Source organism: Candidozyma haemuli (assembly GCF_002926055.2).
Source record: "Candidozyma haemuli strain B11899 chromosome Unknown D_2014730914, whole genome shotgun sequence".
NCBI lineage: Eukaryota > Fungi > Ascomycota > Pichiomycetes > Serinales > Metschnikowiaceae > Candidozyma > Candidozyma haemuli.
The window spans coordinates 1520368-1532054 of NW_020289911.1; the positions used below are offsets into that span (position 1 = coordinate 1520368).

Consider the following 11687-nt stretch of genomic DNA (forward strand, 5'->3'; position numbering starts at 1 on the left):
TTTTGAAAGCTGAATTCGCCGAAATTTCCCCGAAATGGAACTACAGGGGTCGGGCAACGTATCAGTCTTGACTGACCGAGGATACCACAGCAATTTTATCAATTCAATCGGACATTAAAGTAGTCATGAACTATCTGGCTCCACTTTCAATCCTCATATGGAATCATACCTCTCCTGATCAGTGCCTTTTTCCTCTCAACTCCGCCGATAAGGTTGAGGATTCAAGGGCTGGAGCTACAGGAGAACAAAAATATTAGTAGAAAAGGTTAGGAACAATAGTGTATAGCCCCTATGTTATTTATTAAAGATAGCTATCAGGCAGAGCATATTAGTTCGGTCCATGGGTAAAGAACATTTTACGCCCAAACCTGTAGCTGGTCGTAAAAGTCAACTCTCTTGTTTGTATTGTCCATTGCCTTCAAGACGCAATACCTCAAGTCATCAACCATTGCTGGATGTCCACACGTCACAAACGCTGCTGAACCGGATGATTCCTCAATATCCAGCTTGACCAAACTGGAAAGATCCGGTCTACCTTCCAAAATTGTTACATGAGGGAGCATATTCCTAGCTCTCTCGAGAGTCTCAACACATGTTGTGTCAACTTCCCCCTTCAACTCTTTCTCGTCTGCTTTCTCTGCTGAATGTTCTGAGTCATTCGAAGAATTGTTTGCCAATACCTTGTCTTCAGTCATTTTTTGAAAAACGCATTCTAGATCTTCTATTCCTTCTCGCATCTCTGGTCTTGTTATATAGATGGTAGCTTCGACCGGTAAACGGCATAACATCTCTAACTCTTCGGCAAACCAAGCTAAAGACTTCATTTCCCTCATTATCCAAACAAGTTTTATCTTTTGATTGTTCGTTGATCTCGTTGCAGCCTGCTTGCCCAAGGTGAGAGTTTCAGCAAAGATACCAGGAATACCATTACCTCCGGCAAAATATGTGACATTAGAATGACGATTGACAGGGCTGGTTTCACCATAAGGGCCTTCGACTGCAACCTTCATATAGATTGCTCTTCCTGGGACGTTTGCCAATTTTCTTCCAATCTTTTTAGTAACCCCATTCTTTACCTTGCAATAAAACACGATATCAGTTCCATAGTCCTTTGTAATTTCAACAAAAGTAAAAGGGTGAGATTGCCAAAAGTACCAACCCAGTAAAAAATGCAACCATGCGTGGCCACCGGGTATAGACTTCCAATTTCTTGGTTTTGGAACTGTTACTTTTATGGCGTCTTCCGCAATAAGCTCAACTTTTGCAAGCGGAAAACCAAACCATAAGATTCTTATCACTCTGACTAAGCGATCCACTCCCCACACGGCAAAAATTGGATAGACAAGCTGTGGGTAGTTTAACACAGAAATGTGTTGCCAAAGCCCAACAACAAAAATGACGGCGAGGATGATATGTATTACCAAGAAAGTCTCGTAATATGCTCTTCTAAGGAAAAGTAGGCCTTGAAAGCATATAATGGCTCCGCATGCTGTAGCCACAATACCCCAAGTGACATATGTTTCCGCCATCTCCTCAAAATAGATACCGTCCATAACGTAGAGAGCCGAGAAGCATACGGAATGAACAAACGCCATTGCAACCATTAGTCTTGCAATCCAGCGATGATAAACAATAAATGTAGCGAAGTCCCATCTGGTAAACCATTGCAATATATTGTTCCTTCCTCCAAAGAGAATGAGTAACGGGACAGTAATAGTAGCAATAATGCCTGTTCTGTCGGCAACAAACCGAGTAATTGCCTCTTTCCTTGTATGAAAAAGCGGATCATTGGGAATGTAACGAATCTCAACAACCAACAAAGCAAATACCAACCAGAAGAATATCACAAGGAGGAGTGACTCTAATCTAGAAGGAATGAGGAAACTAAGAATTCCACCCAAAAAGTCCTGTTGAGTCAGTCTCTTACGAGACCATAAGGCTGGCACTGTCACATTTTTCCTCCATGCTTTAGAGACTCTACCGTTGAAGAAGTCCCTCAATCCCGGAAATAAGACGACACCCCAGTTGGCAATAGCAGCTAGAATGAAAACGAAGAACCAGTAGCTGATAGCTCCTATGCCGTAATAGACTGAGTGATCGTAGTTACCCAAAAAAACCTTGTAAGACTCGCGGTACAATTCAGCAGCACTTGTGTTCACTAGAAGTGGTGTTGTCATATTATCAGCCGTCATGTTGAACTTTGGGTTCGCAACTAGTGGGTCAGCGGCTTTGTCCAAATAAAGCTGATACGACTCTTCAAGCATATCTGAAGAGAGTTCCAGGTCATACCATTTGTCACAATATTTGATGAAGTAGTTTTCAGCATCCGAAGAAGACCCATAAGTTGCTAAGCAGCCCATCACTGATGCCTGGGCATTGTCGTTGGTGCAATAGCAAGCGTAGTCGGAAGGCTCTTCACAGAATAGGTAATGAGAGTTCAAATAAGCACAAGCTAAAAATGAGATACCTCCTTCGCCATAGAACTCCATGTTCAGAATTTTTGCTGAAACTCCAAGAAGGAGCGGGAGGAAAAACAAGAGCATGTTGATGAGGTTTGTCTGGAACAGACGCCTGGCTTTTTATATTTGTACTTTACAGAGACCTCGTAAATCAGCATAGTTTCTCCATGATGGCGTTTGAAGCCGAGGCGTTTTCACGAGTAAGTGCCATCCGCCCAATTAGGTACGGTTTATCTCTGACCATCTTTATGCATAAATGCGTCGGAGCGGCTATTGTTAGCAAAGTAGCCAATGGGTGCGGTTCCAAGCGGGCGTCAACGAGGCTTCGTAAGTACGCTCGCAGCCAGGCACAAGAGGTGTTGACGAGATTTCATACCATACTTCATGTTATCCATGCTACAACGAATCGCTTACCCAGGTTTTTTTTTGCGTTCCCATCTGTGATATAGTGTTGGCTGCGATTTTCCGGGCCCTGAATTTGACAGGTGGGGCATATTTTCTTGGCCGCGTTGACAGCTGCCAAAATGTAGTATTGTGAGGCGACCAAAAATTGAAATCTAGGCAGGCTCTGAAAATCTGGGCGTTTTACTGTGCAAAGGAGGTAGTTGCAGCACTCGTCTCATTCTTGTGCTTCCTGTTACAACTTGCATTTGATTTTCACCCACTTTGGCCGATATGCGGCTATTAGGGGCGTACCACTGATCCAATCAGATAATGAAAGGGGTCAAGCTCATGAAGAAAGCCAGGCGTATTTTCGTCCATTACTTCTCTATATTCTCCTCTTATGAATTGAGAATCACATTGTTTAGTTTCATATCTTCATACCGTTCTTAGCCTGTCATTGCAAAAGCTTGTAAAACCGATGAAACGCAGGCAGGTTAGGGACAAAGCAAAATTCGTGTTCTATTGAATCCAGAGAAATTATGTCAGGGAACAGCTGCCTGCAGTTGACAGGTAGAAAATTGTTGAAAAATAAGGAAAAAAAAAAAAAAAAAAAAGAGTAGAATGCCATCCTTCGTAAAATACGACGCACTGGCAAGCATTATTTGAGAAATGAATTCAGGCAATACAGACTTCAGCTAATGGTGGCTCGGATGGTCATTTTTATAAAATTTTGTATTAAGGGGGGATGAAGATTGGTAAGACATGAACACGGGCATATCAAATTGGCTTATGTGGTGTAGGCTTGTGTGGTGATCAGGATTCAGTGGAACGCCTATACGGCCTGGGCGTCTCGCTATTGTGCTCCTAACATGCATTACATTCACTAATGAGGCAAATCAGCATTGGCTGAAACCTGAAAGAACTGTAACTGAATGAAGGATTTAACGTTTGATAAAAAGGCGTTTACGGGCGTGTCATGCAGCATTGGCGGGGTGCATGGCAGTAGTTACACACTTGGGCCAATGAAGTCTGAGAGGTCGTTAACGCGGCCCAATTGGCCCTATAGGGGCATTCAACACTTGTAGCTCTGCTGCGAGGTCTTGCGTTGTATTGGCTCTTCTTTCACCTGGAAGACAACAGTTTTGCTGCCTATGATGGCATAAAAAGATAAAAGGTTGCTTTGGAAACTCTTTCCGTTCATTTCCTTTTATTATTTGCTTCTCTTCTTTTCTTTATTAAGTAAATTGCCTCATTATCGTTTTATGTCAAGCCATGTCAAAGAACTGATGTAAGATGTCGTATAGACGCTTTCATGAGAATCCCCCACGACTCTCTGAGCAACTGACGTCTTCTTTCTTGGTCATATAGAAAAAAAGGGAGAATGAAGGGAGAGACTGAAAGATTTAAAAAATCTTTCGCTCCACCTTCATCTCCTCATGGCCCCGTGAAGCTTTGATCAATGGTAGTACATTTTCGAAAAGATGGCACGTGATCTCATCACCAACTCGATGCCCCAGATTCATCGCTTTAATATTCACCATAATGTCTGATCTTCATGATTTGTGCAAATTTCCTTTCCGTCCAATCACTTCAAAGTCTTTGGATGAATTGAAGTACTATTTGAAGGCCGGAATCCCGGCCACCTATACAATTGAGGAAGCATATAACTTCACTAATGGCATCGAAGAAGGTGGAGCTACTTCGACCACTACTCCGCTTCATCTTATAGCGACTCACGTTCCAAAAGACCTCTCAGAGGCTGAAATGGATATCGTCAACGATATGGTAAGAACGCTTTTTGAGTATGGAGCCGGATGGTGTCTTACTGACGTGAACAACGACACTCCTGGATGTATCTTGATAAAGAGAGAATTGAAGGACACTCCGTTGTATGATCAAATTGTTGATGCCGGTGTCCGTGCGGAACTTTTATTGAGAAAGGTGAGTGAGTTCGACATGGAGGTCCTCAGTGATGATGAGATTCCTGACCTCGTCGGCGAGGGGGAAAGTAGTGTGTCGGTTGAAGAGGAGGCCGGTAAGAATGACGGCAAGTCTGGAAACAATGATGTCCTAGAAAACGCCACAGATGAAGTAATTGAAGAATCGCAAGATCCATCTTTCAACCAAAAGGCGTATCTCGAATCCAAACTAGAATACAAGAACGATGCTTTGGTCACTGAGAATGGAAAAGATGGCGTCATGATGTCGTGGGAAACTGATTTAATGAAAATTGGTAGCGAGTCCCTCTTTGCCACTGCTGATGATCCAGAAAATGTGAACATCCTCAATATAGGGTTCGGGATGGGTATTATTGATACAATGATAAGTGCCAAAACCCCTACAAAACATTACATCTGCGAGGCTCATCCCGACGTTCTCGCCAAGATGAAGGAAGATGGTTGGTACTCTAAGCCCAATGTGGTAATTCTTGAAGGCCGCTGGCAAGATCTGCTAAACAACGTTCTTAGTTCCGGCCAAGTTTACTTCGACGGAATCTATTATGACACTTTCTCTGAACATTACGAAGATATGCTCGAACTTTTTGACTTTGTTGTTGGCCTCCTCAAGCCAAGTGGTGTCTTCTCTTTCTTTAACGGGCTTGGAGCCGACAGACAGGTCATTTACGAAGTGTACAAGAAGTTGGTCGAGATCGATCTCGGTAACTACGGTATGAAGTTACAATTCAAGGAAGTTACTGTTCCCAAGGAGACAATGGCTAAAGGAAATGAGGAAAATGGGAGTGTTTGGGATGACATTAGAAGGCCCTATTGGCTGTGTCCAGTATACTACCATCCTGAGGCACGATTCCACGATATCTAGAAAAGTAGATCTATTACTAGTGCTTGCTTTAGCTACTATTGCACCATGTTCCATCGGTGACCTATGTCACTTGCAGTTCTACGTGCTACGTGATAGGGCTTTTTAAATAATACCTTGGCATACAAAGGAGCGGATTATCTAACCTGCCAGAAAGATACTCCCAAACGGATGTAGCTCAACAATAATAATGATAATGATGATGATGATGATGATGATGATGATGATGATGATGATGATGATGATGATGATGATGATGATGATGATAAACCAACGAGAAAGTCAAAACGAGACTAAATGATCACAAGAAAAGTGCACGTATTACCAGTCCATGGCAAATGGAATAGACCTGAGTTTGGCCTTGACCTGCAACACCTCTTCAGGTGTAGCGATGTATCTGGTCATCTTACCCTTCATGGCCATGCGGTTCTTCACCCACTCGTTCCTCTCCCAGAAGGGAGCACCCGTAGGTCTTGGAGGAGGAGGGGCGTCGACACGAGGAATGGCAAAGCCATGATAGTAGGCATCAGTGGTAGGCCTGTAAGGAACAGGAACAAAAGGTTTCAATTCCGATTCCTCAGAATGAACAGAAGAGGCAACGGAGACGACTCGAGACCCGACGACGGTCTTCTTGGGCTTGATTCCAAGAAGCGGTCTCTCCTTTGCAATAACGCTGCGAAGCTCAACGTCTCCACCAATGTTCCAAGGGTTCTCCTCCATTTCTCTGTCATCGAGGTAACCATTGGGGTCCTTACCAGCAAGGCCTTGCTTTGGTGATACCTTAGAAGAGGAGTTGCCTGGACGGGAAACAGAAGGACTGACTGTAGGAGTAGTCATCAGCGTCGACGTGCTCTTCTTAGAACGTTTGGAGGAGGAGGTCTTTGAAGAGGTTTGGGGAGAAACCTTCTCGAACTGGTACTTAACCTCGTTGTCGAGCAAGACCTTATTACGCTTCAAGGCGGCAGCAACTTTTCTACCAGCCTCGGTGGCGACAGCCTTGTTCTCCAACAACTCCAACTTTCTTCTCTGAGCGGCCTGCTTAGCGGCGAGTTGTCTGTGGTACTCAGCCTGCTGGTGGTCCTTCTCTTCTTGTGCCTTCTGGTGGGAGGCCTTCAGAACTTGAGACTGCAACTGCAACAACTGCTTTTCCTTGTCCAACAAAGCAATGTTGCGCTTCTCTACCTTGATGCTTCTCTTAGTCTCTTTCGCAGAGTCCCTGTGGACTCGGTCCTCACGCCAGTGCTCCCTAAAGAGCTTAGCACGAGAGGACCAACGACGAGAAAGACGACCAAGGGCTAAGGAAAGGCGACGACGCTTAGAACGTTTAGCCTGGGCTTGGCCATCAACAGCCTTGTCGCTGTGGGAAGGCAGGACGAAGGTGTGGACCAGGGCGGCACGGGGTCTAAAGGAGGGGACCCCGGTGCTGGAAGGCGACGAGGACGACACGTACTTGGCAGTCAATTCCTCAAAATGACCGGCGAAAGACTCACGAGGTGAGCGAGCAAAGGCGCCGTCAGCCTTCAAGGCTTTAACGTTCTCAGTGTCGTAGTTGATGAACTCATTGTAGGCGACTTCCTTGATGAGCTCGGCAAGAACAGGATTCTTCTCTGCCTTTTGGGCAAAACGAAGCGCCTGGAAGATGGTAAGATTCTCTGCATCAGGGATGTTCTTACGAAGCTCGGCGATGTCGGCAGCCCACTTAGGAACGGGGCTACAGCCGACCAGAGCATAAGTCTCCAGCGAGCGAAGATCAGGAAGGGCGACGGGTCTCTCTTCAAAAGCAGCAGCGGTAATCTTGTCGAGCTCAATCCGAGAGGAGGGAGACTCCCGGGGCACCTCGGCAGAAGGCCTCCAAGAGAGAGAACCATCGCTTGACTTCTGCAAGCGGAAAGACTTGAGTCTGAAAGTGGCGCTAAGGTTACCTTGTTTAAACTCCAAGGCGTTAGTCGTCGAATCAATGGGCTTCATCACGAACGAAGGTTGTTCAAGTGAAGGGAAAAGGTTGCCATTCATGCGCTGGAAGGCTTCATAGGTTGTGCCTTCCGGGGTGCCATATGGCTTTGGTGTTTCGTCGTCAACGCGGGTGTTCAAACCCAAGGCGTCCTTGAGAACGACGACGTGCTTGTCGGCGGCATGGGCCAGCCTTGTGGTGATCGGAGTATGTCTCTTGGAAGTGAAAGAGGCTTTCTCGTGGTGGTTATCATCTGGTTTGGTAGCATCATCATATTTGCGGCTGCGTCTCCTGGAGAAGAGACGACGCCAAAAGCTCTTCTTCTTAGGGGAAGAAGGGGTATCATCAGCGCCTGGGAGGGCGACAGGTGGGAAGGTGGTCATCTCCAAGGTGGAGGGGTTGTGAGAGAAGTTGGCAGACTTCTGTGGGAAATGGTTGGGTGGAAACTGCTTCAAAGGAACGCCGTTTCTAAATTGGAGGGGCTGAGGCCCCGAGTGGTCGCTCGGCGACGATAAGGGTCGGCAAATAAAAGTCGGAACTTGCTGATCAAATCTCATCGTGGCCGGGAGGTTGTTGAACGAAAAGAAGGTAGTAGGAAGAAGAAACCTGGGGAAATCACAAATGCGCTTCTTTTATACCCCAGATTTTGCAGCCAGACCTGCAGGTTATAACATCCAAATAACATCTTCCCTGGCTGCTCAAACTTCGAAATTAATCTTAAAATATCTGTCTTTGCTTTTTAAACGCCGTATAATTTTAGAATGGTTCATTTCAACCCATATCTCGACTTTGTACGATTATAACGGCTATTATAATCTCTCAACAGATTCTTGACGCATATCCTGTGCAATATAAGGAACCTTACATACACGAGATCATTCAGGAACAGTTCCGAATGGGAAATGGTTCCGAGGCTTCCCATGCTGTTCTGTGGCTGTACTCGCAACATTGAAAGTCTTTGACTTCTTTAAATGAGTTTATTAGCCTCTTTGATCAGTATTATCAGATAGTTGTAGCAAATTCCTAGACTCGTGTCGATCAGCAACACCACACTTTACGAGAGACAGGCATTCTGCGGCACCTAAAACAGGGAAAGATTGACAAAGCAAGTAAATGTACATTAGAATCTTAGATGGCTAAGGATTTACCTTCGATAAAAGACGCTGCTTCGATGCTAGTCGCGAGCAGATTCCTCCTCCAGAGGGGATGGACGGGGTGGACGGGAGCCATGGGGCTTCCCTCATGCCATATGTTAATGCGACCTATACCTTCAAATTTCCTTGAGTCTTGGAGCGATAAGGTGGTTGCACATATACTATACTTCAAGAAGAGGGCAAGGAATTCTACGGATGTGCGTTGACTCTAAGAGAAAGTTAACTTTTTTTTTTTTCAATTACCTTTTCTGATCTAAATATGCTCTTCTGGATCTTTAATGTCAGTACGATACACTGCTTTAGGAGGGAAATATTGCAAGTAGAATTACATGAGGATAACTGTTCTTTCACAATTTGGGTGCGTATGCGCAGTTTTTTAGCACAATTTGAGTTTTCTAGCTAAACTATGATTCTGCAAAGGTAAATTAAAAATCATGCCCTTTACCTAAGTTTAAATAAAGCTGATCATCCAGCCGAGAGAATTTGGCTTTACTAAAGAGTTTGTTCTAAGGATCATGTTTTTCTCCGATAGGTAATTGATTTGCTCTTGTTGGCATCGCAACTTTCATTCGGTTGATTTTCGCACCCACTTCGCGTAATCAGCCAGGCCGAAGACCACTGACACTGACAAATCAATCCCAATAAAGAGAGTTATCCAATGAGGATTTGTATAGGGACATTTTATCAACGTCTTTTCAGTGAATAAATATTTACTTCGTAATCTTCTACGTTGCCTTTCTTGAAGGTCCCTCTTGCCTTTGCACGACCCCATCACTTAACATTCAATCGACATTAACATCAATTTGCCATATTCCTTATAATGCTATCGAGATGCGCAAGAATCACGAGAAGGACATTACTGAGTTCATCATCCCCTATAGAGATCACCAAACTTGCTAATGGTCTCAGGGTGGTCACTGATTCTACTCCGGGGCACTTCTCTGCTCTTGGAGCATATATAGACGCCGGACTGAGGTACGAAAATGATGAAACCTCGGGCCATTCTCATATCATGGACCGTTTAGCGTTTAAGAGTACTCTGAATCGCAGTGGTATTCAGATGATGGATGACTTGGCTCGCTTGGGTGGCAACTTTATGTGTGGTGCCCAGAGAGAATCTATCATGTACCAGTCCCTGGTATTCAACAAAGACGTCAATAAGATGTTTGACTGCATTGCTGAGACAATTCGTGAGCCAAAGCTTACCACACTGGAGATAGCAGAGGCTGGTGATACGGTCGCCTATGAATTAAGTGAGCTTGTCCACAAACATGACTTATTCCTTCCGGAAGTTCTACACGCAGCCGCTTATCAAGAGAGTACATTGGGAAGGCCTTTGCACGGACTGGCAGACTCTTTAAGTAGGCTAAGTCCAGAGGGTATCGCTTCCTTCCACGAACAGTTCTATACCCCCGAAAATACTGTTGTTGCCATGGTTGGCGTACCACATCAAGAAGCTTTGAACATGGTTGAGCTGCGATTAGGAGATTGGAAAAACCTGGGAATCCCAATTGTTCATGAACCTGCTGTTTATAGAGGTGGTGAAGTTTCCTTGCCCTATCAAGAGCCACTTTACAGCAACTTACCTAAACTAGTACACATGCAAATAGCATTTGAGACCGCTGGATTGCTAAGCGATGAATTATACGCATTAGCTACTCTTCAGAAACTTTTTGGGGGTGGTTCATCCTTCTCAGCTGGTGGTCCTGGAAAGGGTATGTTCCTGAGACTTTTTCGGGTGTTGAATCAACATCCATTTGTCGAGAATTGCCTGAGTTTCAATCATGCCTACACTGATCTGGGTCTTTTTGGAATAACTATTTCATGCTACTTGGGCCACGAGGAGTATATGGCGCAGGTTGCTGCCCACGAGTTTGCCAAGGTGCTTGAGACAGACATTAGTAAGGGCGGCATAACCTCTCAAGAGTTCCGCAGGGCTAAAAACCAGCTCATATCTTCACTTTTGATGAATGTTGAGAGCAAATTGGCAGCTTTGGAAGACATTGGCCGCCAAGTTCAGTGCCAGGATAAAATAACCTCTGTAGATGAGATGGTAAAGAAAATCGAAGCGCTCACAATAGACGACGTGCGCAAGGTCGCTCAGAAGGTCTTTACAGGTAACGGCAATGGTTCCAAGCAAAGTCCACCGTCAGTCGCAATTCAAGGAGACAGAGCAGAGATCGGTGACGTTGAATTTGTTTTGCGTTACTTCGGTCTCGGAGCCTGGAATTCACCAGCACCTTCTCAACCCCGCGACTACAGCAACCAGAAGTCAACCATAAGGAAATGGTTCTCGTAGCTTCATAGCAAATTTTTATCCTGCTGGAGCTTCATTTCAAAGTAGAATGTCACGAAGAAAGTATCGTGAAGAGATCCGGACCTCCTTTTACTTCTTTTCAAGGCCTTCTCTTAAAACCGCCATCTTGAGACATGTATGCGCGAGATGGTTTATATCTTCTAGCAATTCAGGTTGCTTGTCGAATAATTCTTGAGAACGTTCTAGGAAAGGTCGTATTTTGGAAATATGGTCATTCAACTCCTTGCTCAATTCGTGAGGGTCAATAACTCTCACTGAGCTCAAAGTCAAGGCCAACACCTTGAGTTCGTCATGAACTTTTGTAAGCTCCACCACAGCGGCTGATTCATCAATTTCGCTCATACTGGCCAATATTTTTAGCCGGATTCTGGCTCTTTATATGAGCGACGTGTGTTTCAGGTTCGCATATATAATTAAGGTACATAGTAGATACAGGGGTAGAGCCTCATGCCGGGCAAGAAGTTCTCATAGGAGATCGCTACGGGTTCCAAAAGATTATTCTTGGGGTAAATGAAGGAAATTCGTTCTTTTACCGAGTTGGGAACAGGCCCTGCTTCTCATTCTAAATCTCCGCCTTCTCTTGCGCTCGTGCTTTGCCTAAAAAA

The 11687-nt window shown here is 44.8% G+C and overlaps 4 protein-coding genes across 4 annotated transcripts; 2 read left to right on the plus strand and 2 right to left on the minus strand. All coding sequences in view use genetic code 12, as the record gives it.

Moving 5' to 3' along the window:
• Positions 1-356: 356 nt before the first annotated feature.
• CXQ85_003090 (ferric reductase family protein) lies at positions 357-2543 on the minus strand (the record flags this gene model as incomplete). The annotated part of the gene is made up of 2 exons (XM_025486746.1): positions 357-1109; positions 1422-2543. The coding sequence occupies 2 exons, from the start codon at positions 2541-2543 to the stop codon at positions 357-359; spliced, it is 1875 nt and encodes a 624-aa protein (XP_025344296.1).
• Positions 2544-4385: 1842 nt separating this feature from the next.
• RMT2 (protein-arginine N5-methyltransferase) lies at positions 4386-5957 on the plus strand (the record flags this gene model as incomplete). The annotated part of the gene is made up of 2 exons (XM_025486747.1): positions 4386-5540; positions 5838-5957. 2 exons carry the CDS (start codon positions 4386-4388, stop codon positions 5955-5957), a joined length of 1275 nt encoding a protein of 424 aa, XP_025344297.1.
• Positions 5958-5981: 24 nt separating this feature from the next.
• Positions 5982-8168, minus strand: CXQ85_003092 (uncharacterized protein; the record flags this gene model as incomplete). Its single annotated transcript, XM_025486748.1, has 1 exon — positions 5982-8168. The coding sequence occupies one exon, from the start codon at positions 8166-8168 to the stop codon at positions 5982-5984; it is 2187 nt and encodes a 728-aa protein (XP_025344298.1).
• A 1417-nt stretch (positions 8169-9585) lies between these two features.
• MAS2 (mitochondrial-processing protease subunit alpha) lies at positions 9586-11064 on the plus strand (the record flags this gene model as incomplete). The annotated part of the gene is made up of 1 exon (XM_025486749.1): positions 9586-11064. The coding sequence occupies one exon, from the start codon at positions 9586-9588 to the stop codon at positions 11062-11064; it is 1479 nt and encodes a 492-aa protein (XP_025344299.1).
• Positions 11065-11687: the final 623 nt, after the last annotated feature.